Source organism: Lepidochelys kempii, chromosome 3 (assembly GCF_965140285.1).
Source record: "Lepidochelys kempii isolate rLepKem1 chromosome 3, rLepKem1.hap1, whole genome shotgun sequence".
NCBI classification, from domain to species: domain Eukaryota; kingdom Metazoa; phylum Chordata; order Testudines; family Cheloniidae; genus Lepidochelys; species Lepidochelys kempii.
In genome coordinates, this window is record NC_136382.1 from 206,970,731 (window position 1) to 206,998,211 (window position 27,481).

The 27,481-nt window shown below is 42.5% G+C and overlaps 1 protein-coding gene across 4 annotated transcripts in view; it reads left to right on the top strand.

Moving 5' to 3' along the window:
* The window catches only part of LOC140909751 (bifunctional protein GlmU-like), a 114,369-nt gene that overhangs the window by 55,337 nt on the left and 31,551 nt on the right, over positions 1-27,481 (top strand). Inside the window, exons 1-3 of one of the 4 annotated variants that reach the window (XM_073339789.2) lie at positions 4,260-4,358; positions 11,127-11,309; positions 14,980-16,251. The exons of 1 other annotated variant lie outside the window; for it this stretch is intronic. In XM_073339789.2, coding sequence (XP_073195890.1) covers positions 4,311-4,358; positions 11,127-11,309; positions 14,980-15,231 — 483 coding nt within the window. In that variant the 5' untranslated portion in view covers positions 4,260-4,310 and the 3' untranslated portion in view covers positions 15,232-16,251. Of the gene's footprint in view, positions 1-4,259; positions 4,359-11,126; positions 11,310-14,979; positions 16,252-27,481 lie in introns of those variants that run through there. 2 more of the 4 variants (XR_013635629.1, XR_013635630.1) reach the window with 2 other exon arrangements.

Here is a 27,481-nt window from a genome sequence, read left to right on the forward strand (position 1 = left end):
AGATGCACTGTGGTGCATCACTCCCGTCATTTGTGCATATTGTGGGTTCAAGTCCTACATGAGCTGCTTCTTCTTCTTGTATACATTGTCTTCCAGTAGGGGAAAGGGTTTTCTCTCTTCCTGGGAGCACTCACAAACAGGGGCAGGGAGGTGTTCTCCCCAACACAGGACAGATTTGGGGGGAGCGGCATAGTATGGTGATGAGCATGGTATAAGACCCTATGTAGAAAGAATAACGTTCTCTTTGGACGACAGGTTTGCTCCCTATTCTGGAGCTGGACACAGCTGCTGGATGGGAATCCTTTCCCACAAGACTATATGTAGTTGTGGGATGGGTTCAGAAATGACCAGTGCCGGCTGAGAGCTGGGGGGACAGAGTTAGGACAGCCGGCTTCAGCAGTGTTACTGAGCATGCTCAGTACAATCCAAGCAGCAAATGTGGAGATGGGGGGCTCCCTGGCACAGGTAGCCATCCTGAGTCCTTACCCAGGGTTTTGGATGGGATTATACTTAGAATCATAGAATAGAATATCAGGGTTAGAAGGGACCTCAGGAGGTCATCTAGTCCAACCCCCTGCTCAAAGCAGGACCAATCCCCAATTTTTGCCCCAGATCCCTAAATGGCCCCCTCAAGCATTGAACTCACAACCCTGGGTTTAGCAGGCCAATGCTCAAACCACTGAGCTATCCCTCCCCACAGCGGCTAGCCCACGCCATCACCTGCACTGTTGCAGCGACACTTCTATTTTTAATGCCCTAGCTCAGTCAATGCTAGCATCTATACATCTACCGGGGCTGGAAATTACATCGCAGGCTGCAGTGTCAACATATCCTATGGCACAGTGCAAACTCTCTTGCTGTTTGCCTCAGCTGCCCCGAGAATCTACAGGAGCAGCCTCATAAAAAATCTTCATGGGACCACGTGTTAAAGTGTGCAAGGGCATGGCCAGTTGGACCCCCTGCCCAAGTCCCCCTGGTTAGCAGCTGTGGAGGCTACTACAATCCATTGGGGAGCAGTGTCAGGCTCTGTCCTCTCAGACTTCTGGGCGTTACCCGTGTGGTATCATTCTCTGTTTGTATTACGGTAGCACTTACAGGCCCCAACTGAGATCCGGGTCCCATTGTGCTAGGTGCTGTGTATACACAAAGTAAATGAGAGTCTGTCAGCTCTTGGGAGACAATCTAAATAGGAATGAAAAGAAGTGATTTGGCATAACTCATAGAACAGCACATGGCAGTGCTAGGAATAGAATGGAGGTCTCCCGATTCCTTCTCCAGCACCCTACCCACTGCACCATACTACCTCCTCATCCGTTTATTTGAACTTTACACAAGAATAGAACGTCAGTGCATAGTCAGGATTTGCCTATGTAAATTTGCTTAAATAGCCTCTGTATAATAGATGCTTCCAGTTGCTGGATAGCTGCATAAAACATAGGCAGAACATTATCTAAATATGATGTCAAACATGTATTAATAATATGCATGAGTAAAACTGAAGACATCATTTACGATTTTGTTCAGAATCCCTTCAAAATGAGTTAGCACCAGGATGTGATCCATGGATTATGTGTTAGTCCCACGGAAAGCCAGCCACAATTGATGGTTTAATAAACTGGTTGTATGCAATACTAACAACTAAGCCATGAGGGAATTAACGTATTTACAAACCCTAATTAGTAGTTTGTTACTGTGATACCAAATTTAAACAAATCTGTAGCATCACTGACCATCTGGGTTAGAAATCTCCATTTTGCATTTAATTAGAAAATAGTTGCGACAGCAAACTGGTCTTATTAGTTAGCTAATGATCCGCTATACACTAATTGAAATGAAGAATTCTATCCTGCAGGTTTGTGAAATGTTTTATATGTGAGAGTGAACAATCAAAAGACATGCTGTCCTTTGGGGCTTAGGAAAGTACAACAATTGATTAAATAAAATAAAAAAGATATTTTATTAAATAAAATGCGAATGACATAACTTTAAAAGTGTGTGACACCAATCTGGCAATTAGCGAGAGAGTGAGGGTTCATCCATTTCTGTTCCAGTTTTTAACTTTTACTTAAAACTACTTTGAGCCTATGCAAAGTAGAAACCAGGAAAGCTACACTATGTGAATGCAATTTCAATTTGAAGTTTCTGGCCCTTGTCAACCTGAAAACCCCAGGCTCAACTGGGAGCTGTGTATTTAGCTCATGCTTTGCTGTGGCTCAGGGAAGGGGAGGCAAAGTTGGCCCTAAGCCACCTTCATGCTTCCTTCCACCTTAGGTCCGACTGCATGACTCAGAGCTGTTCCAAGGCTGTTCTAAATTGCGCTGGCTGGAGAAGGAGCTGGCCAATGAGCAGGAGGATTGTGGTCTACTATCATTCAAATGTCACTGCCCCAGGGTGCACTGCTCAGAGGATTCAGGAGCATTGTTCACTGCTACACATAAATACTACGGAAGCCTTGATCGAAGTTTGAATAGTGCCTCTCTCTAAGACCTCGTCTACACTGGCAAGTTTCTGCACAGTAAAGTAGCTTTCTGTGCTGTAACTCCGGAGGGGAACACACTCCCAAGACACTTAGTACGCAGACCCTGTGCAGTTGCAGCGCTGTAAAAGAACCATCCTGACAAGAGGCGCACAGCGTTCTGCACTGGGGGTACAGTGCCATGGTGCCAGTGTAGACACCCTGGTGGATTACAGCGCTGCGACTGGCCTCCGGGAGGTGTCCCACGATGCCTGTTCTCGCCTCTTTGGTCATCGGTTTGAACTCTACCGCCCTGCCCTCAGGTGACCAACCGTGGGCCCCATCCTGTACATTCCTTGGGAATGTTGAAAGTCCCCTTCCTGTTTGCTCGGTGACGCATGCAGTGGTCTCAGCGCGTCTTTCCAGGTGACCAGGCCTGCTCCACGCACCAGGCGATCCCCCGCTTGGAGCAGTGCCGAGCTGCTGGACCTCATCGGCATTTGGGGAGAGGAGGCTGCCCAGTCCCAGCTGCGCTCCAGCCGTAGGAATTATGATACCTATGGACAGATTTCATGATGCATGACAGAAAGGGGCCATGACCAGGACACACTGCAGGGCAGGGTCACGGTGAAGGAGCTGCAGAATGCCTACCACAAGGGGCGGGAGGCAAACCCACGAGCTGACGGTTTTACAAAGAGCTGTATGCGATACTCGGTGGTGACCCAACCTCCACTGCAAAGGCCACTGTGGATACTTCAGTGGCTCACATGCCAATCAAGAGTGGACCAAGCCAGGAGAAGGAAATCTTGGACAAGGATGGGGACCCAGAGGCAGAGGACGACTTGGAGTCAGAGATGCAGCCAGGAACTCTTTTCTATCCCGGAGGAGGCTAGCCAGGCACAGCTGTCTGAGCTTGGCAAAGCACAAACAGGAGAGGAGGCCCCTGGTAAGTGGATTTGATTTTGGGAATTGCTGAAGTGAGTTGCTGGGGGCAGGAAGGTTGCAGAAAGTGGGCTTGTGTCTGTGTGATGTGCGTACCACCACATGCCTAGTCTGAGTGGCGGAACAGGCTGTTGATTGACTCCCTCACTTCATGGGAATCTGCCTCAGAGATCTCCAGGAAACTCTCATGGAGATACTGGGCAATCCACTGCTGCAGGTTCTTTGGCAGAGCTGCTTTGTTTCTTGCCCCATTAACAGTAACTTTCCTGCACCACTTTGCCATCACGGGGTGGGGGACGGGGGCTGACCATCGCTGCATGCAGACAAGCCACATAGGGGCCAGGGCGGAAGCCACAGGCTTGGAGAGGACCCTCCCTTGATTCCCTGCTCACCCTCAGCAGCGAGATATCTTCCATAATGAACACAGCCTGTGGAAAGTGTTGGGACAGAAACGATTATCAGCCCCCCACTACAGTGCTGGCTCTCCCCAAGAGTCACCTGCCCAGTGTACAGCAGGGTCTGGGAACACTGATTTACCCTGCCCCTGCGACTACTCATTTGGGGGTCTTGTGGCTCATGTGTGCTTCCCTGGGGTCAGCCAGTTAGCGACAGGTGTGAGAGTACTGGCTGTGTCTTAAACCCCAGAATCAGTGTTCTGTGTGTTGCAAACAATACTGCTTCTGTGAAATGTTGCATTTTGGCTTCACAGAGATGACCTTGGGAGCCCAGCCTCCCTTTTTGATATCGCTGGCTGAATGACTGCGCAGAATTAGAAAGCGGCCACGAAAAGCTAAGGAGGACTTTCTGCATGACGTTATGATGCACTCTGCAGCCGAAAAAACAGGAATTGAAGGAGTGGCGGGACAGTGAGAAGAGGGACCAAAAGGAGAAAGCGGCGTGCCAGAACAAAGCCATGGAGCAGCTCTTTAACGTTATGGAGCACCCAGTGGACACGCTCCAGGTGATACTAACACTGCAAACTAAGCAGCTCCATGCCTGCTCCCCTGCAGCCGCTGTCGCAAAACTCTTTCCCATGCGCCCCCCAGACACCGCCAACACACTTTTATCAACCTCCTGGCTCCAGTCTGTACCCACAGCATTCCACTCATCCCCTGTCACAGTCCAGCACTGCAGACCCCCAGTACCCACTGCACTCAATACCCATCTCTCTTCAGTTTAGCCCTGTACTCTAAAGGAGAAGTTTGGATATGCTCCCTGGACATACACAAATCTTTAACCGTCCTGGGACCCCACTGCCTCCTGGGACCTTCCCTTCTGCATCCCCCTCAGTGCTGATGTGTTTTTTTGTTTGTCTCTCTCCTCCAGTTGTTTTTTTTAATAAAATAGTTGTGCTGGTTTGAAAGCAATCTTTATTCTATTAATTGAAAGCAAACAGAGCCCTGCAAAGCAACAATTATCTTAAACCTTCATATTGCATCGTCTGCACCAATCACAATCACCTCCTAGCATTACAAGCACTGCACTCCCGAGCATAGCAACAAATATTAGTGGCTTTCAGCTTCAAATTGCTGCCTCAAGGCATCCCTGATCCTTATGGCCCCATGCTGCACCCCTCTAATAGCCCTGGTCTCTGGTTGTTCAAATTCAGCCTCCAGGCCCTGAGCCTCAACAGTCCAGCCCTGAGTGAAGCTTTCACTCTTCCCTTCACAAATATTATGGAGCATACAGCATGTGGCTATAAGCATAGGAATATTGTCATTGGCCAGGTCCAGCTTCCCATATAGGCAGCGCCAGCGAGCCTTTAAATGGCTAAAAGCACACTCAGTCATTCTGCAGTCTTGTTCAACCTGTTGTTGAACTGCTCCTTGCTGCTGTTAGGGTGCCCCGTGTATGGCTTCGTAAGCCATGACATTAAGGGGTAGGCAGGGTCTCCCAGGATCACAATGGGCATTTCGACTTCCCCTACGGTGATCTTCTGGTCCAGGAAGAAAGTCTCTGTTTTCAGCTTCCTGAACAGGCCAGTGTTCCGAAAGATGCATGAGTCATACACCTTTCTGGACCAGCCTGCGTTAATGTCCGTGAAACACCCACGGTTATCCACAAGTGCCTGGAGAACCATTGAGAAATACCCCTTGCTATTAATGTACTTGGTGGCTAGGTGGTCTGGTGCCAGAATTGGAATATGCATGCCATCTATCGCCCCTCCGCAGTTAGGGAAGTCCATTTGTGCAAAGCCATCCACAATGTCACGCATGTTGCCCAGAGTCACGGTCTTTCAGAGCAGGATGAGATTAATGGCCCTGCAGACTTCCATCAACACAAGTCCAACGGTCAGCTTTCCCACTCCAAACTGGTTAGTGACCGATCGGTAGCAGTCTGGAGTAGCCAGCTTCCACAGTGCAATTGCCACGCTCTTCTCCAGCATCAGGGCAGCTCTCATTCTCGTGTCCTTGCGCCGCAGGGCTGGGGCGAGCTCATCACACAGTCCCATGAATGTGGCTTTCCTCATCCAAAAGTTCTGCAGCCATTGGTCGTCATCCCAGACATGTGTGACAATGTGATCCCACCACTCAGTGCTTGTTTCCTGAGCCCAAAAACGGCGTTCCACTGTGGTCAGCACCTCCATGAATGCAATGAGCAATCTTGTGTTGTAGCTACTATGCATGGCGAGATCAACGTTGCACTCCTCTTGCCTTTGCAGTTTAAGGAATAACTCCACTGCCACTCGTGACGTGTTAGTCAGAGCGAGCAGCATATTGGTCAACAGTGCGGGATCCATTCCTGCGGACCAAAGAGGCAGAGCACACAGTGCACAAACCGTTGAAAGATGGTGCCAAATGTGGACGGAAGCACAGAGATTGCTGGGATGTGAAGCAGTGCATCATGGGGCATTGGGCCAGGACCCAGGATGCCCCGTGACCCCCTCCGCCTTCCCACAACTCTTAGTGGCAGAAGAGGAAGAGATGCTTAGTGGGATAGCTGCCCAGAGTGCACCGCTCCGAATACCGCTGCAAGTGTGAACACGTTATTGCGCAGGCAGCTGACAGTGTGAACACACAACAGCGGTTTCCCTTCAGCGCTCTCTGAGCAGTGCTGTAACGGCCAGCGCTGTAACTGTGCCAGGGTGGGCACACCCTAAGTTATATGGCCACTGCCCTGTGCTGATTGCCACTTTAAATGTTTGCTATTCTGCTTTTCTAAAGTCATAGACATATGAACACGTTGTAGGTATTAGGACAGGAATCACAGATTAGTTGTCATATTCCTAGTACATATTTAGAACATCCCTGGTTCTTAAATTGTTTCTGTTTTTAATAGCTTTACAGTTTTGTCAGCATTGTTTGAAGATAAAACTATCTGCCTTAGGTAGCCTTTCCCACAAAATAAAAACCAGGAGTCACCTGATGAAATTAAGCAGCAGCAGCTTTAATACAAACAAGAGGAAGTACTTTTTCACACAGTGCACAATTAACCCGTGGAACTCATTGCCATTGGATGTAGTGATAGCCAAAAGTAGAACTGGGTTTAAAAAAAGAACTAGATAAGTTCATGGAAGATAGATCCATCAATGGTTATAAGCCAAGATGATTGGTGATGCAACCACAAGTTTAGGGCAATCCTAACCATCTGACCGCCAGACCTTGGGAGAGAAAGATGGAGTTAATCACTTCAGCTGCCCTGTTCTGTATACTCCCTGAAGGTCTGTACTGGCCACTGTCGGAGACAGGATACAGGGCTAGATCGACCATTGCTCTGACCCAGAAGGGCCATTCTTATGTTCTTAGGCTATGTCTACACTTGAAGAGGTTTTGCGCTGTCAGTTTCACCGGTGATAGGGAATGGGTGAAAGAAAAGCGCTGGTTTGTGTACTCACTCACTTCCATAGGCATCAGAGAGTGTTCACGTTTGCAGCATTTCCATCGTGGATGAGAGCAGCACACTGAGGGCAGCTATCCCACAGTGCAGCTCTCTCCAGTTTGACTATAGGTCTTGTGGGAAAGGCGGGGGTGAGCACAGGGTCCAAGTGGAGGATCATTTGCTCTGTGAAGCAGCCGTGGTCACTTGGCCAGATGAGCACTTGCAAACAAAACAAGAAAGGGAGTTTCAAAGTTCCTGGGGCTTTACAGCGGGAGGGGCGGACATCTGTTTACCTGGTGTCAGAACAGCAGAGCTGCTGACCAGAGTGGTCATCCTAGGCACTGTGGGATATCCTCTGGAGGTTAAAAGCTGTTTACACAGGAAGAACATGTCTCCACTTGCACATCACCGCAAAAGAATCACCGGTAAGAGCTGTATGCCTCTCGTAGAGGTGGTTTCTTCTGAGTTTCACCACAAAAAGTCATTGGCAAGTGTAGATACTCCTGCGGTTTTTGCGCAAAAAAGGGACTTTTTGTGCTTTAAGTGGCAAGTGTAGACATGCCTTACAGAGACAAGGTGGATGAGGTAATATCTTTTACTGGACCAACTTCTGTTGGTGAAAGGGACAAGGTTTCCAGCTACAGGGAGCTCTTCTCTGGGAAAGGTACTCAGTGTTGCAGATAAATACAAGGTGGGACAGATTGGTCTCTTTGAATATGTTAACTCCTTACGCTAAACATTCAAGGTGAAGTGGCCCGTTAACACCTCTGCAGTCATAGGACAAAAAACGGGGGATAGTAGGTTGCATTAATAACATGTTTTTAGGCCCCCATCAGCACAGTGTCTGAGCATCTCACAACCTTTAACATATTTACCCCCGTACAACACCCCTGTGAGTTAGGGAAGTGCTGTTATCCCCAATTTACGGATGGAGAACTGAGGAACAGAGAGACCCCATCAAAGGTCACCCAGGAAATCTGTGCTAGAGCAGGGACTTGATGCCAGGCCTACCAAGTCTCAAGGTAGGATTTTACCCATAGGACCACCCTTCTCAAGTAGAGGGGATGCAGAATTTCTGATCTTCTTTCTAGAAATGTTAATCCTTACCTGTAACGTGAAACGGGGGTGCTCCTCCCAATTATTTTAATACAGGGGACAAGTTTAGAAAAAAAATTCCAAATCTTATCGTTCATGAATATATGTAGATACAAACACATTGACTGTAAATTAATGTTTTTTTCAATTAAGATGGAACATAAACCATCATGATACAAATGGGGCTTGATCTGACACCTGATGAATGGCAACAAAAAGACTCTGACTGATTTATTGGTCATTGGCCCACCCCCATAGGCTGGGCAGGGACTCTCTTTAGTTTTGTGCTTTGTACAACACTGAGCCTATTGCTGGCATTTAACAACTAATCATAATGGGGAGGCAGACCTGTTTCCTTTTCTGCAGATGTACACAGATTCCCAGGGATTGTCTCAAGCTTGCGATCGAATGTTAGGTAGCTCTTTAAAAACACAGGCTGCAAGTCTTAGTTAATTTTCACTTTGTCCCTTTATAGTTCTCTGCAGGACTATAGATATCGGGGGGGGGGGGGGGGCTGAGAAACTTTCCAGATTAAAGCAAAACATATAAACTGAAAATAACAAACAACCAAATTGTTGCTGTTTTAACATGACTTGATATTGAGAAACTCTTTATATATTATAACAGACAATGAAGTTTCTGTAGGAGCTCTAAATCACTTAATGTTGAAAGGAATCCCCAGATGGCTTTATCAAGTCACTGTGTAAAATTGTTGGACATCTCCACCAGCTAATAAATTTGATTTGGGATTTGTTTTGCTGGCATTTGTTCAAACTCTCCGAGAACTATAGTTACTGTATTCGAATTCAAAATTGAAATGCCTGGTTTGCCATCCTCCGGGACCGAAAATAAAACTCAGGCATAGAATGTGAATGTTGGTTGGTTTTCTTTTTAAGTCGGTACATTATTATTTGAGGAGATATAGTGTAGGATAAAACCATTTATTTTGTTTCAAATATTTTATTGAGTAATAAAACTAGCTTACATTGTTGCCACATATGGGGATGTGTGCCTGTTACCATGGAAGGCAGGTAACTAAAGAAATCAGTACCCTAGTCCCACCATTTTTCACTTTATGATTCTGGCCTCCATGCTCCTTGTTCTTTATACCATGCAAAATACAACAGATGAAAAGACTAGATTGTGCTGTTAGATACAGCCCAGTGCAGACGCTGCGCTCTCTCTCTCAGAAGTAGCCCTGGGTGGCGCTGTGACTAGACACCAGGGGAGGTTGGGAAATGTGCTTTGTTCTTGTGAAAAACATAAATGAAAAGAAAAACAGTTTTGTTTCTGTCAAAAAACATTTCATAAAAAAAATCCAAACCCCAAACACTGAAAATTCTTTGAATTTCAGTGGCCAAAATGTGACAAATATTAAGTTTTTAGCTGATGTTTTTCTATCCCCCGCCAAAAAAGTTTAGTTTAAAAAAATGGAAATTTCTCATGGAATCTTTAACCATTTTTTAAAAGCTGTTTCAGATGAAACAGCTCTGCTAGCGACACCCTTCTGAGATGCAATTCTCTCCCCACTCATTCTTGCTCTGGGAGAGTAGCAGTTTGCTGCGGATCGATATCAGCACTGACCTATGCTCACGGCTGGCTCACCTGTGCTGGCCTGAGGCTCTGCCCCTCTCTGACCATCTGCTCTGGGGTGGAAGTGTGCAGCCGTGTAGTCCCGCTTACTCCTGTCTGATTGGATTGCCAGGTTCAGGTAGCCCACACGCGGGTTTAAACAGGGGGTGTCGCTGCTTTGTGCAGGCATCTGGCAAGGGACAATCTTGGCCTAAAACCAAAGGAATCTGGACTACATAACCAACATTTAGGGCCATTACTGAGATTTTCAAAGTCCACTGGTGGATTCAGCTGTGCAATGCTCATTCATTGCTGTGGCAGTTTGGTGGCTAAATCCCCTAGGTCAGCTTTGCCAAACTCAACCAATACCTCCAGGAATATGCAAGCTGATCATGATGCTGCCTCCCCAGACACTGTGCATTATTTGTCTGCCTAGCTGAGCCTTATGTAGGCAGTCCATTCCATTCCCACTGTGGTTCTGACTATAATCTCCTACGGCAGCTTCCTCCTCTCTAGCCTGCTGGACTCTCTCCATAACCCATTTCAGTCTGTCTGAAATGCAGCCACAAAAATCATCCATTTTGTTTCAAGACCAGGAGAGGCAAGTCTCCCTGGGGAAGCGGAGAGAGAAGCCATGCAGTGCCCGACTTTCCTGATGCTGCGCCATAACACTGGAAGCCACCTGTTATTTATCAGCAGCCCCAAGAACTGTGTGTGGATATTGCCCAGTGTGCAGAACCTTGAGGAGCTACTAGCAGCTCCAGAAACATGAGGCATCACTGGGTGCATCTCTGAAAGGAAGGTTGGTTTTATGGTGGAGACACTGGGCTGGCACTCAGGAGGTCTGGTTCAAGTCCTGGTTTTTCCATGGACTCACTCTGTTGCCTTGGCAAGTCACTTAATTTCTTTGTGCCTCAGTTTCCTGTCTGCAAAGTGGGGATGACAGTACTTCTTTTTCTCCCACCCTTTGACTATCTTGTCTATTTGGACTGTAAATTCTTAGGGACTATGTGTTTGGACCGTGCCTAGCACAAGGAGCCTTGAGGAGATACAATTAACACTTGCTTCAAAATGAGAGATAATATCACAGAAAGAGGGCTGCTCGAAGACCATGCAATAAAAATGGATTTACTAACATATTCTGATGTACTCTGCTGACCCACTGAAACTAGGCTATAAAGGATAGATTTATTAAGGAAGTCAAGTACGAGCTATTACCATTGTAAACTTCTCTTCTACACAGACTGGACCTAGTGCCTTTTCTGTTTATGCCCTCCGTTTGGGGCCTGGGGAAGACATTGTCACCTCTTTGTTAAAATTTGTAGAAGATAAGAAGCTAAAAGCTCCATTTGTCATGACTTGTGTGGGAAGCATCACCAAAGCAACGCTGAGACTGGCCAACGCCACTGCTTCGAATACTAATCAGGTACCTGACACATGTAGTGATGTCTTAGCAATGCATATGCATAAATTGATGTGTGCACAGAGCTTTCCTGGAGATGTATTCTGTTCCCGATTAACTCATGGTGAAGTTTAAGGGCCAGATGTTCAGCAGGTGTAAACTGGCATAGCTTCCTTCAAGTTGATGCAGCTGAGGATCAGGCCCTCAGTGCAGCACGGCAAGCAGATCTCTAAATCTGTTCTGTTCTATGTCTAGCCATAGCCCATAAACCATATTTTCTCAGTAAGTGCGTTATCTTTATTGCTGTGTGTTTAATTAAGCATTGAGGTAAATTAGATGGTACTAGTTCAATATTCAAGGATGTTTCTTAAACTATAAATAGACATTTCGATCATGTGTCTGGGTCCATTAACGGGCTTATGTGAACAATAAAATGTCTTCCTGTTAGTATTTATAGAAGGGGGAAGTGTCTCTGTGGCCAAGATTGCTGGGCTCTCCCTTCAGAGCTACGAGCCAAGTCCTGTCAGGCCACGGAACAGAGGTACTGGCCAGAAACCCTGCGACCAGCAGTGGCTGCATGGGATGGGTTCTTTCTGTGCCACGTCTGGCTCCCCAAAGTTAAAGGAAATGCCCTCTGCAACAGGACCCACTGGCTGGCTTCCTGAGATGGGGCCTTAGGCAATGTACATTTTTTTCACTTCTGGTCTGACCCAAAGTCCATTCACTTTGGTCACTTGAGGTATGTCCGAACTGCAATTAAAAACCCACAGCTGGCCTGAGTCAGCATGGGCTGGAGCCTGCGTTGTGGGAGCCCACAATGGGGGAGGGTCCCTGAGCGCAGGCTCCAGCCCTAGCCTGAATATCTACACTGCAATTAAACAGCCCCTTAGCCTAAACCCTGCTAGCCCAAGTCAGCTGGCCTGGGCCAGCCGCCGGTTTTTAACTGTGGTGTAGACAGACCTTTGCAGAGCTGGGAGTAGAACCCAAAGTCTTTATATTGTTGTTCATAATAAAAATAACAATAATTGATCATTAAAAATGCTACTTTTTCTATATTTAAAAAAAACCATAAATGCCCTGCTGTTTATTGTATGGAGGAGAGATCAGTGAGTGGGAGTTTGTTTGTTTTTAAATCAGTGAGAGCTTACCCTTGAATCTAACATATTTGCTCCAGGACTATGTCGCCATGGGAGTTTTATGCTACATGGAACCAAGGAAAAATCAATGTAAAAATTGGGGATTATACAACAATTGTGCATTATTTCTAAGCCAGGTCTGAGTCATGTGGGCTTCTCCTTTGTTAATAAATCTACTGGAAGAGACAAATGTACAAGCCTACTTAAAAGGGGCTAGTGATTTTGAGTGTCTGGGTATTTGAGGGGCCCCACTTGGTGCCCACTAATGGGGCTTGATTTTCAGAAAGCGCTGGGCACCTGTCCTTTAAAAATCAGAGCCCTTTGAGGTGAGTCTCAGGCAGAGCACTCCAAAGCAGCAGCGCCCAAAATCATTAGTCAGTTTCTAAAATGTGAGTGGTGTGTGCACGTGGGTGTATGCATGCCTGTGCATGTGTGTATATAATGTCCATGCAGTGGCAACAAACTATTCCAAGACCCTGAGTTTCCCGTAAGTGCAAATTTGTTGAACAGCATCTTTCCCATGTTGCTGAAAAGTTCCTTTGTTGGCAATATAAACAGAGACTATATGTGAATAATGATTAAAAACTTGGTGTTTGAACAAGCTGGGAATGCTCTTTTGTTTCCATCTAAGTTACAGTTGCAACAGAAGCTGTTTACAAGAACACTAAAGATCGCTTGGTTGGTATTTTAATGGTAGTTCTCTGCATTTCCATTCAGGAGACCCAGTATAATTCCCACTCTTTGGCTCTCCTGTCCATGAATGACAGGCGCTTCTGGGGCAGGGAATGCATCTTTTGTCCTTCAACTGTGATTCCTTTTGACAATGAAAGAGTGATATTGATGTTTTCCAAAGGTTTCCCATCCACCCCCCTCAAAGACGAATGACAGCTGCAAGAAAAAGTCTGGAAGGCAAAAGGGTTTAATGTCCTAGAAAATTCAGGGTTCTGTGGAGCATGCAGAAGATTTTCAAAGGGGTACCTCACCGATTACTCACCTGTCACTTTCCATCCCCCAAAGCACCCAGAAATGACAAACCAGTGGCAGAGAGGCGACTACACCTCTGAGGAAGAATGGACTTGTTAAGATGCGGAGCTGCAGCCTGGGCACTCTCTTTCCTGTGTGATCTTAAATAAGTTAGAACCACTCTGGCCTTTGGGTTCCTTGAGTGTCAAATGGGAGTCTCAGGGCTTCCCCACCTCCCCGTGTTGCTGGGAGGCTTCCAGTAGTTCAGTGATGTCTGGGAGGCACTTTGAATTCTTTGTATCAAAGGCATTTTGTGATGGCAAATTGTCATGCATACCTGGAATTATGCCAGGTCTAGGCCTGAGTAATCCAAAGAGTCCAAGTACTTGTCAAGCTGGCAGGTCAAAGGAAAACAAGATATTATGGTGCTTTCCCATGTCGCTCCACGTCTGGCAGCTGAATTCCAACATTCTAGTGATTCCCCCCCCCCCCAATGTTGAGTGCTTCCACAAAAAGAATTCTAACGCTCTATGCTACTCTCTGGCGTTGCCGCTCCACACATTCCCCCACTCATTCAGCTTCCCCAGGGGTGACTTACCTGACTGCTAGGGGAGCTGAAACATGAAGACCTGTATTTCCTAAGCAAAGCCAACAGCTGTGCCTGCTAAATTGCTTACACATCTGTTGCACTCTCAGACCCCTATATCTGTATACCACACTGCCTATTTGCATGCATGGTTACTCACCTATTGTATCCCCACTATGATCATCTGACCCAAAGCAACTCTCAGTACTCTTTTTCAGGTGGTTATTTCAAATGGTTTGAATATATACCAGTAGAGCTTCTGTTAGGTATACTGACCCGCCTTTCCAAAAGTGACTAGTAAACTGAGGTGTCTCCATTTTGGGATGTCCACTTTGGGGTCTCTGAAAGGGGCCTGATTCTTCTTAAGATTCTAGAATGAATGTAAAAAGAACAGGAGGACTTGTGGCACTAGAGACTAACAAATTTATTTGAGCATAAGCTTTCGTGAGCTAGAGCTCACTTCATCGGATGCATGCAGTGGGAAATACAGTAGGGCGATTGTATATACACAGAGAACATGAAACAATGGGTGTTACCATACACACTGTAGCGAGAGTGATCAGGAAAGGTGAGCAGGAAAGAAAAAAAACCTTTTGTAGTGATAATCAAGGTGGGCCATTTCCAGCAGTTGACAAGAACGTGTGAGGAACAGTAGGGGGGGAAATAAACAGGGGGAAATAGTTTTACTTTGTGTAATGACACATCCACTCCCAGTCTTTATTCAAGCCTAATTTAATGGTGTCCAGTTTGCAAATTAATTCCAATTCAGCAGTCTCTCCTTGGAGTCTGTAGCTCACGGAAGCTTACGCTCAAATAAATGGGTTAGTCTCTAAGGTGCCACAAGTCCTCCTTTTCTTTTTGCGGATACAGACTAACACGGCTGCTACTCTGAAACCTAGAATGAATGTGTGTCAGCCTATTGAGATGTCCTTGATACCAGAATGTGAATAAAGCAATGTACACCATGTTGGCAACTGACGTCCAGTTCTGCTGTTTTAATTGTTGTTAGATTATTCATCTAAATGAGAGGTTTGAAATCGTCTCCTTGGTGGGAACCCTGAACAAAGCACCTCATCTCCACATCTGCCTGTCTGATAAGGATGGGAAGACTGTCGGAGGGCATGTTATAAGTGACTTGGAAGTCTTCACTACAGCTGAGATAGTGATCGGCGAATGCACAGGCCTGCAGTTCACCCGGGAGATGGATGATCGCACAGGTTTTCCAGAACTTGTCATTAGTTCTTGCTCTGAAAAGGCTTAGTAATTTCTGCCCTGTAAATTATGTGCCATGCCTCAAAAAAAGTGGATTAAATAAATGGGGTTGGAGCATGCCTTCCTTTCTCTTAGCTTTTAGCTTATTGATTCAGACATATTTTCACGCAGAGAATAATCAATTCTTCAGTGGGTGGACAGAATAAAATAATTTCAGGCAAACTCTTCAAATGACTTGTCATTAATTTGCCTTTTGCCAGCACTTGTTCACTCCAAACAAGATGTGTTTAGCTTCCTCCAAGTATTAACTGAGTTGTGCCCTGGGGATTTTCTGGGACTGATTGGCCAGGAAGGAGGGGGGCGGTGGGGGCTGGCGAGGGCTAATGAATGCACTATGTTTGCTCATCTTTACAGAGTCACTTATTACCACTAATTGGGAGGGACAGTTCAAACAAGCACAGAGGAGCAGTTGTCACATGAGCGTGACATGGTTTTAAAGAGGCAGTCAGGGACGATTGCACTGCCTGGTCCTGGCCCCTGAACTCTGCAGCATCCTGGCTGGCAGCCTAGCATATCTCCTCCTCAAAGTGGAGCCTTTGTCAGGGAGTGCTATTAGAAGTCAGCAGTCTTAAGAAATCTGGGCAAGACAAGTCATTTCAGGGAGCTATAGACAGACATGCAGCTGTCTGGGACACTTAGAAAGTCAACAGCTGACGGAAGGGGTGGACTTCTGGCTTGGCTCAAAATGGATTTAAAGATGTGATCTGAATTAATTTGTGGTGCATAGTTTGGGTTTGTTTTCTTAAAGAGTTCCTTTGATTTAAGAATACTTGGTGGTAGTAGGAGTCTAATATTAATACCGGACATGCTTTGTACATTGTTTCACAATGGCATGACGGTACCTGTTGATTGTTTCCTATCTGCTGTACTTAGCAGAATGCAGAAATGTTAATTTCTGACTCTGTTCGGATGGAATGGCACCCCCTTCAAACTCAGCTAATATTTCCAAGTTATTTTTGCTTTAAAGTGTTTCCCTTCCAAGTAAATACTCTTTTATTCACTGTGACATTCCCTGATTAAAACTATTTGAATTAATCTGTTTGTATCAGGATGTGTCTTTCACATATAAATTTACCTTCAGCTTCAGCATCAATATGTTTTGCTGGTTTTTGTGGGGGAATCTTTTATTGAAAGAATTAACCAGGGGTAAATATATTGGAAATATTAACACAATTTTGTTTACCTGCTACATTTTTGGTTCAGGATAAGTTGTCCAATGGGGAATTGTAATAGGTTGGAAGTAATGGGTGGCATGTGATGTTATATGGGTGTGTGGAAGTGCGTGAGAGAACAAACTTTATGGAACAGGGATATATAATGAAGACTTGTTACATTAGGTTGTAAATCCGAAAGCTGAGTGTAGTCCAATGGGACTATAGTAAGGGCCAGATTCTGATTTACACTTAGGCCCCCTCTACACGTCATTGGCAATTAATATATTATTATTATCAATCATGATAATAATATTGTGTCCAAAGTCCCTCCAGTTGGGATTGGGGCTGCACAGTGTAGGGTGCTGTACAAACATCCCCTTTAAGGTCTATTTACATTGCCAATGTGGTGTAAAAGGCACTCTGTGTAAATGAGAATCAGACCCCAAGTGTTTGCACAATCGGGCCCTTAACGCAATAAAATTAATCCTTGATGACCAAGCGGTCGGGCTGAGCTTTGAATTCTTGTTTTATTAATTCTTCCAAAGAACTGACCAGTGTAAAACTAGACGGTAATGGAGTTTATTGATGTGAGGCCAAATTCCATCACCCTTTGTCCATTCTGAGTAGTGCCTGCCTCTGAAAATAGCTCCCCTGGTGTCAGTAAGGTTCCTCTTGGAGTCAGGAGCACGAGTGAGGGTGGCAGAATTGGTCATTTGACTTTTATCAGCTCACACATGTCCATTTCTGGGGGTGTAAAATGGGAGGCCTGACTCCAGGGACAGTTGCAGGTGCTCAGAACCTCTCAGGATCAGGCCCTCAGGACCCCGGTACCAAGTCAGCCAAATTGTTTCATCTGAAGTATATGTGTAAGTGCTCTGGTAAAGGAGGGTGGTTTGTTGAACGGGAATCCAAATCCTGCTCGCCTGTTCGCTCGATGAGTCCCTATTGAAGTCAATTAACTGTTCTCCCAGGCCTCACAGAGAGCTGGTTTGGGGTGAGAATGAGTAGGGCTGAGAGGACCACACATCTCACTCCCCCTTAACCCTATGCCCTACAGAGGTAGTATAATCCTCAGGAAATACAATACAGCCCACACTGTAGGTATAGGGGCACCCCGATAGGCATCCTGGAGATTATGTCTTTAGGGATAATCCTTGGTAGCATGAGTCCTTTTGCCAGAGAGTCTGGACACCATGGATCCATGGCTGAGGTGATGGCTTTGAATGGTTATTGATTCCCTGGGGGTCACCATGGATCTCAGGGGATCTGCAGGTTTGGGGGAGTTGGTCCCATGGCCTCTTCTGTCACCTAGCAGAAAAATGTGAGGAAATCATGCAGTGATTTCCTCCCCCTTCAGTTCCTGGGGTGGGTTTTCCAATAGGAGGGGAGTGAGCCAGACCACTGGATTCCATTAGTCCTTGTTTGCTACCTGACTTTGAATTGTAGATTCCAGTTAGGGTCCAGCTTTCAGCCAGCGTTTCCAATCTTATATTCTAGTCTGATTTTTTCTTTTTTTTTAAAGGAAAAGTGGAAATGACAGGCTGGGTTTTTGTTTAAATAGTTATTCCTGTTCCCTTGGCAAAAAGTGCTACCTTTTCTGTTTCATTGCGGGAATACAGAGATTATGTGCATCTGCAGCCTGGCTGAAAGTACGTTCTCAAGATGCGTTCTACACACATTGTTACAGAAGACGATAAAGCTAAGGAAACCATCTTAATCTGAGAAGTTAGACTAAGCGGCAAACGCACCAGAAAAAATTGTTTGTGTGTGGTTTGAATTCTAATTGACCATAAAGATACTTTCAAAAATTATATTGTCAGGGGACTTAATAAGAAATTAGAACATTTATCTGAGCATGGAGAAAAGAAAATGAATTTGTTTTGCACTCTCGTCTGTTTTAGATTTCTTGTGTCATAATAGAATGAATTTGTTCATTGATACCTTAAGATACATAGGGTGTTGTGTTTTTTGAAGGATGAAAACAATGTGCCCTTCACTTTTGCATGAATGAATGAATTCATTTATTTTTCTTGACATCCGGAAGTCATTTATTTTGCCCTGAGACATCTGCAGGGTCTGTTTACGTATGATGGTTGCAGGATATTTGGCAAGGATAGAAAAACCATGGGCTGTAATTGTTCTTGGTAAAGCCTAGCATTGTGGTGGGCTGTGGGTAAATACTGGAATAATAAGTATATGCTGATCAATTAGGAAGCTTAAATGAACTTATTTAAGAAATATTTAAAATGTTTAATTTAAGCAAAATAAAGGGGACATACCTCAGGTAATTTTGCTGATCATTTGCCCTTACATGGGCAATGATATTTACAGGCAGCCACAATTTATTTCTGCCTTCATTTCCCCAACAATATTTTAAACTATTTTAATTGTCCTTTTAAGGCCATGAATGACTCAGAAGTTTTAGTAAATAGCAATCACAATTAATTGAATGTTCCGGTCGGTGTCATGTGTTGTTTTCTGTCATAGTTTAGCATTAATTAATGGATATCTCTTTATTTAAGAAAGAATGAAATTACCAGCTACTGAAGGCAAAATCCTGGTCCATTGCAGCCAATGGCAAAGCTCCCATTGATTTTAATGGGGCCCAGGTTTCCATCTGAGGGTTTAAACATTAATATTGAAAATACTCAAAAGTAGAAAAACAGTTTTAAAAAGGGTTTTCCTTTCCTTATTTTTGTGCATTATTGTACACTGTATTCCTTATGGTTTAATACCCACAAACTTTTTCTACTGTTAGTTTTTCATTTCATAACAATTTCTAGATTTTTATATTTAGAAGAGGCATTTTTTCTATTAGTTTTATTTTTATACTTTAATTTTTTTTAAATTTCTCCATATCTGTGGAAAGCACCTCTCCTGTAGCTTTAAAATGCTGGTATTAAAAATGTATTAATGTAAGGGAAAATCCTAGATATATTTGACTTGCCTTCTTTAAAACTAAGACCATATTCAGCAAAATATTTCAGCATGTGCTTAACTTTAAGTGCATACCTAAGACCATCCTTATTTAGCAACGCATCTCAGTAGCTGCTTAAGTCGCATTGAATCAGTGTTAAAGTTAAGTGTACATTTAAGTGTTTTGATGAACTGGGACCTTAGTCATCCCTGCCAAAAAGATTGCAAACCACTCATCATCTATCAAAAATGCCCTTCTCATGTCATTCTCCAGTCCCCAAATCCCAAGAAAATAAAAGATCCTTGAGATACTGTTTTTCTTTGGACGGATAAATACACATCTTTTATCTTAAGTTTTTCTCTCTTTCCAGTATGCATCGTGGACCATGTCACTCGAATTGTAAATTCTCCAAAGAGACAATAACTTGCTTTGGAACGGCGGTGTCATCATCTAAAGTGTGCAGTTGTGTTTTGGTGTCAACAATAAAGATGTTCTTTTCTCTGCATCCACCTCCTATTCTCTTCTGCATAGGAGCTCACAAGGGTGTCGAAGGACCACATTCTTCCAGGGATGTAGGCTTCTACATTTAATTGATTTCCATGGCAGTTAGAAGCCGTAATACCTTTCAGGATCTGGGCCTAGGTGCCACTTTGCGAAGGAGGAGTCCCCTGGAAACTAAATCCTTTGCTTCTGCTGTTCTGGGCTCCGATCCTACAAGCTGATCTATGTGGAAAGACTCCTGCAACCTGCACAAAACCTCACCTATCTCAGGTTTGGGGACTGGGCCATTTTGAATCCAGAGTTCATCGTTAAACCTCCCTCTCTTACTTAGCGATGCCTTATTGCTACCCTCCTGCTGGAGAGCCTCCAGTGGGGTTTACCAGGCAGCAGCAAAGACGTTAGAGATGGAAGACACCCATTCGAGCATCAGATCCATCCCTTCTGTAAGTGCAGAACACGGGGTTCGCACAGGTGTTAAGCAACTTCAACTCCCATTGAATCAGGTGGACACTCAGCCCTTCCCAGGAGGTACTAAGGCCCAGACCCTCAAAGGTATTTAGGCTCCTAAGTCCCAATGGGATCTTGGCCTCAGCACTTTGAAGAAGGGACCTGCAGTCCCTTCATTCCTTCCGCAGACTTCTGCAAAGCAACTTTCATGCTGGTGCCAACATCCTTCCTTACCTACCCCGGGAAGCGTAACAATGATAGCTAGCAAAAAGAAAAGGAGGACTTGTGGCACCTTAGAGACTAACCAATTTATCTGAGCATAAGCTTTCGTGAGCTACAGCTCACTTCATCGGATGCATACTGTGGAAAACACAGTATGCATCCGATGAAGTGAGCTGTAGCTCACGAAAGCTTATGCTCAAATAAATTGGTTAGTCTCTAAGGTGCCACAAGTACTCCTTTTCTTTCTGCAAATACAGACTAACACGGCTGTTACTCTGAAACCAATGATAGATAGATAGAAACACCAGCATTCAGAACACTAAGGGCCAGATTCTGATCCCCTCACTCCTGGGAAAAGCATCTTCCTCCATAAGTAGTCCCAACGGTCTGCAGGAGGAAGAGTGGCAGGATCTACCTCCGAATAAAAGCAATTCCCCCCCACCCCCTGAACACTTACTTCTTTGCATCCTGATTTCATGTCGTTTATATTTTCTTTCACAGTCTCCCCTCCCCCACAGCTCCTCCGGTGGCACTTAGAGTGCAAAGCCTTGGCAAGTAGCTTTCCCCCAACCTTCTGCTCTGCACACAGCCTAACAGAGAGCGATACAGCCTGCTTGCTACCTCCCCTTGAGATCAAGTGCTCTGTATGCCTCCACTTTATCCGGCCGGAGTATATTTAAAATAATCTAGTGGTTTTAGACAGGGGCAATGTAGGATTCTCTTTGGCTTGGTTAACTGGTGTTCCCTACCAATGGTGTAGCATTCGATTTAATTGTAGGTGTGTATAAAGTACACTGTGAATGTAATGCAAAGTTTATGACGGCATCTCTGAAGTAGATGTCCATGGATTCGATTGTTGCTTTTATCATCCGGCAAATACCAGGGTATAAATAGGATGGCACTTAGTTGGTGTGATAATCAGGAATAATCTGATTTTTAATATAACGTCTCCATGAAAAGGTTTTGGAAATAATATATCAAATTAATGGTTTACAAGAATGGTTTTAAACATTTGAAGGGGGAGAGAAAAAACCAAACAGCTTACCTACAGACCTTTTCTGTACCATGAATAAATTCGCTCTTGGCCGAAAACTGAAGCCTAAAATTGGTTTTGATTTTTCTTTAAAATTCAAATGTCTGATGTTCTTAAATTGAACAAATGCTATTTTTAAAAAATATATCAGGCTCCAACATCTGCAGATTATGATTTGCATTTTGAAATTGGCTGCTTGAATTGAACAGGGATGAATACTGTCAGTCTTCTTTTATTCACTCAGTTTATTTAATGAAATGCTAGAGGTCAACCCTTTGTCCTTAAATTAGTTACTATAGAAATCTTTTTGTACTTTTCTGCTTGTTATGATGTCTTCTAAGCAGAAGAAAAGGTTGCCATTAATTATGTCTTTGTTGAATATGGATATCTATTCATAGTTAGTTAAACAGTTTCAAACAAAATTAGCATTGAGCAACTCTTAGGCCGGCTTTAGGTTGGTTATCAAGAATTTTTTGCTAAGAGAATGCTCTTCTGCAAGTGTGCATTATCTAATATATTCAGCTTTCAGTAGCTAATTTTTTTTCCAGATGAAGATGGGCTTAATTGAGGTTGTGCTTTTAAGTTTGTAGAGCTCTTCAGCATCCCATACAAAAGCATCTAGAGGCTTTTCATTTGTCTTGAGTATGTTTTAGATGTAGAAATATTATTTACTTTAAACTCCAAATCAAAAGGCGCACAGTAACTGTTTTAAATACAACATTATTCTCTGCTGAAATATATATAAATTCAAAGCAGGCATTTTTTTTCATTATCGCTTAATAATTTATTTGAAACAGCCACTATTAACAAATTCTAGGATAACACTGGAATAGCAGTTGAGCAACTAGTCTCAAACAGGCATTTAATAATGTAATTTGTTGTGAGCTCCTCAAAAATAGAGGACATATATTAAAATTAAGATATAGCTACAGTTCATATCTAACTCTCAGCTAAGTGCCATTTTGAATAGGACTTTAAAGATTAATCTTCCATAGTTTTTAGAAAGGTCTAAATATAATGATAAAGTTCAATTCTTTAATGAAACCAGCACGTTGTGTATTAATCTGTAGTGATTTTTATTTTTTGGATTCCAGCCAATAGTACAACGCATAATAGTTTTCAGCAAGTAATAGGAAATCCAAGTTCAGTGGCAAGTCTAAAAATACTGCTTGGTTAGAAACTTAGGATCAGGCTTTTGGACAGTGAATAGGGTATCCGTGCATGAGAGTTTGCTTAATACATTTCTGAGGACCAACGTAACATTGGTCATGGTTGTCTGGCCTTAAAGTCAGATAGTAAAGTGCTTGGCATTAAAGAAAGAAAAAAAAAAGAGCTAGCAGGAAAATTAGAGGTTAATTAGGAAAAGCCATAAGAAAAAATAATTGTGGTAGCTGAGGATTAATCCTAATTGCAAATCAAATGAACATAATGATCACTCACAAAAATAAAATGTATATTTCAGAAAAGCTTTCTCTCCCTATTTTCCCCCCTGTAGCTTGTCTTCAGTATACCATAGCTGCCTTTCCACCAACACTATAGATGCTTAGAGAGGAAACCGTAACCTTGTAATGCTTTTAGGTATAATGTACATATTTTTCATTTTAAAAACTAGCTCGCAATGACATTGTAAAGTAGAGATCCCAAGTCACTCTTATTATCACAGTGTCTCCTTGAGCTGAACCTCTGAGAAATGTGAAGGGGAGACTCTTTGGAATGAACAAATCCTTTAGCTGCCTATAGTTATTTATTAAAATAGACTGGAGAGATAAAGAATGGGGATGGGGAACAGAGGGAGGGGAATATCTATCTAATCTATCTATCTATCTATCCCCAGATAGAAAAGATTGAGACCATCAGAACACAAGGATCTGTTAGGTATACATTTAAGGAAAAATACTAACATCCTGACCATTGTATTTAGCATTTGGATAGTTCGAGTGAAAATGCTTGTTACGAAGGTGGGGTGAATGCGTTTGCATATTTGTGCAAAAGAGTTAAAATAGGAAATAAGAGAGAAATATAGGTGGGACAAAATGTCCTCACTGAGTGCAAAGAAAGATGGTGAAATGGAAAACATACTACTTTGTTTTCTGCGGGCGGGTGAGGGAAAGTCGTTGCAGTCATTTCATTTAATGGACTGTATTCATTGTTGCAGACTTGTCTAATTCTATTACTCAGCCAAAATAATCCCGGTGTTAGCATTATGCTCCTATGTGTAGTGGGAATAAGGTAATGCAATCTTCTCTCTACATCTTAACTGATTTTATAAACTTAGCAGACTATTAAAAAAATCTTTGAAGTCAACTTTCCACTTGTGCCTTTAGCTCTTGAACAAGTACTTTTCTAGTTTTTCTTCTAATATATAGGATTCATCTTCAGTTCTGTGAAGAGCTTTTACATTTAATCCAGCACTGGAATAGCAATTTGCTGCCACGGCTTTAAACCAGGTTTTCTTCCTTTAACAATCTCAGGATGTAGGTACTTTGGGCTAATCTTGAAAAACAATGTCAACCTGTCTTCCTTGTGTTTCAGTTTTGGATTGCAGATGTCCTTAAAATATGAGGACTGAAAGCTGGTAAAGTATGTCTTGACCAGACTGATCAAACAAAAATTGTCTAGAACTGATACTCTAAAAACAATAAGAATCCTCCAGGTTTTATACCAATGTCACAACAACAGTCAGTATTCTTAACTTTGTGTCAACTTCAGTAACCACTGCACTAAAAGCGATTCACTGATCTGATTTTTAGTAATCCCATCATGATTTTGGGCTCATCTTTTCATTTTTATTTATTTTTTTAATCTCATGAAACTTTTCTGGGAATTACTGTGATTTTTGATGTCACTGTATGTTAACTGTTAATCACTTAGAATTGCTTCTTTCTCTCACTTGCTGAAATTGATGTTACTTAGGTATTAAAAATTTGTTTTGCTTGAGGAGACAGCAGTGTAGGCTATCAATATGTTTATTACAGAGGAAGAAAAAATCACAGTAATGGAGAAGGATCTTTTAACAGCTGTGTTTGTTATTCAGGCATCAATGATTTATTTAAAAAATACTTTGTAAAAAGATAGTTTCACAGTTCTGGCAAAATTCTGCTTTAAAGAAACATTCATTTGTCTATTATAATAAAAAAGTACTTTTAATCTCTTATGATTCTAGCAGTGGTTTTCAACCTGTGGTCAGTGGGCCCCTGGGGGTCTGCAGACTATGCCTTAGATTTCCAAAGGGGTCTGCACCTCCATGTGAAATTTTTGAGGGGTCCACAAATGAAAAATGTTGAAACCCACTGAATTAGAGAATATTTTGTTCCAGATACAAATGCATATTGGAATCATGTTTAGGCATATTGTAAACATTTGGAAATGTGCACCACAAATATGAAATATTCTCTCATAAATAAATATATTGAAACCACAATATTGAGAAATGAGACTGTCTGCCTTTATATTTCATCAGGAACAATTCTAAACTAGACTGTGTCATTATATTAAACTTTTTGGACCCAGTGCCTTGGTCAAGAAATTTTGATGTATTTATGTGAGTTGCAGTGTGTCCTTTGTGCTTTAGTGTCTGGACAAATATAGATATTTTTTATACATCTTTCAAATTTGTTCTTAGGGCAAAGTATATGTTAGCATATGCTTCTTTAATTTACAATAGTGGCAAAATTGTACATCTGGGAATGTTAGGGTTCTAAGGTATGTTTTTATTTTTTTTTAATAGTTTATTGAGAAACACCATGTGAACAATTCTCGTAAACTTTAATCAATATCTACTTCTGTTTCTCTCCTTACTACCATCTCATGGAAGTAAATTATTGCTGTCCTAACAGTAAATTTAAAAACAACAACAATCTGACACCATTTGTTAAACCATAAATAGGGGAACATTCAGTTATGAGTATAATAGCATATATTGAATTTTCATAGGAATGATTTAGTGAATATTAGAACATATTTTTACTCTATTGTTTAGACTCAAGATGGCATAAAATCTTTAACATCTATTTATCATGTAGTTATTTTAATGTAAACATTTGTCCATTTAGATGAAGTGTTTTCATTATTAAGCTAATTTCAACATGTTTCAGATAGACTGATGAATTAGAAGCAAAGCACTTGCTGATGAGAAACGAAATTCTGTCTCAGCTCAGCCTGCTGTCAGATACATCTTCATTAGTTTTTGTCATTCACCGATGGCAAATGCTGTATAAATGAGATGACGATCAGGTCCGCCTTGATAACTTGCCTTATCTCATTAGTTTTCACATCAAAGTTAATCAGCAATGTGAATTGTAATTGCTGGAAGAGACAATGCAATAGATCACTAGGCCTTTTTTCTGTATGGCATCTTGAAACATCAGCAGGCTGGTGTGAGTAGATAGGCTCAGAAAGAAAATGATGTGGAAAGCATAATAAGCAAGCTGCTCAGAATTAATGAGCTTACCCAATAAGAAAAGAATAACCAATCAATGTGAGTTGGGCAAATATAATTTAGGAATAATTGCTTGATTGGTTGTCTATAGTAGACTGATTTGACCACACACAAGGATTAAGAATTAAGATGTCAAGGTAAAAAATAATTTGGCAACTGAGGGCATGTAATTTTTTGTTTCCTTTCCTTTATGACTGAAAGAGATTGCTGTTTGATATGTTATTCCCCAAGAATGAAAACATTAGATAGAAACACACTGGCTTTTTCCTTTATGCTTCCCTTATAACTCAAACTCTTTCAAACCCCAGTGGTGATATTGGAGTATGGGACATTAAAAATGAATAGCGTTATTTTTTTTTAATTCCAAATGTTTTCATTTAAAAGCATTGCACTGAAAAGAGATATACGTTTGTAGGCGTTGGGCACAAAACAGTGGTATCCAGCTAAATTGTGTACACGGGAGTTTGTAAAAAAAAGCAATTATTCGGTTTAAAGCTGAAAAGCAATTCTTGCTTTTAAAATAATTTCCCCTACAGCCATTCCCCAATTAGTAAAGAACCCTTATATTCGTCTATCTAAACTATTGGAAAGGTTCAGGCAGAAGGTAAATTTGCTTTGATCTACGTTACATCTAATTGAGTCACTACCAATGTCTCTATCCCAACATCAAGAAATGTGAAAATGGTAGATTATTTCACTGGGGATTAAACCTAATTTTCGCGTGTTCTGCATTAACCTATTAGGCTGACTCATCTGCATTGCTAATGTGGCTCAGGCAGCTGTCACTGCTAAAGAAAAACATGATCATGCAATCCTTGAATGAATGATTCCAGCTCTGATTAGTGTTAGTGAAGTTAGCTGAGCCCTAGTGATAAGGAAGGAAAATTCCCAGGTTGCCAATAGCTTTGAAAATTATCAGACTGTAGGCAAAAATGTACCTCATGACTCATATAGTGATGAGTGACATTATTTAAGGCTGCCTATTTAGGCTAACTAAAATTGTCACTTGCATGAATGTGTTTGTTTCTTTTAAGGGGCTAATGCAATGGATACATATTAAAATGCTAATAGAAAACAACCTGAAATAGAAAACAGCATTTTACCTTTTCTCCTTCATTAGCAGTATTTAACTGATATTTCTACAAATATACACAGAGGGAAGCATATCATGATTCATGCTAAATAGTAGCTTCGATGTTATTTTTTTAAAAGGTGCTTCGATATTCTTTACATAGTCACTCATTTTTTTTCTTAATGTGCCGTTTTGTGACTAACAAATTCCAGCCATGAAAATGGGATTTAGATGCACTGTACAAACCCAGTGCTCTGTCCCTGAAGTGAGTTTAACGTTGTGCGTTTGCACTCATCCCTGTTCTTTGTTCACATTGCAGCAGGCATTGCTGTAATCTCAAGCCTTTACTTATTTCTTTCTATCCATCAGATTTAAATAGTGAAAAAGCAACAATGACACATCCCCTTGAGATGTGAAAAATTTTGGAATGAGTTAGCCCCCAGCAATAGAACTAG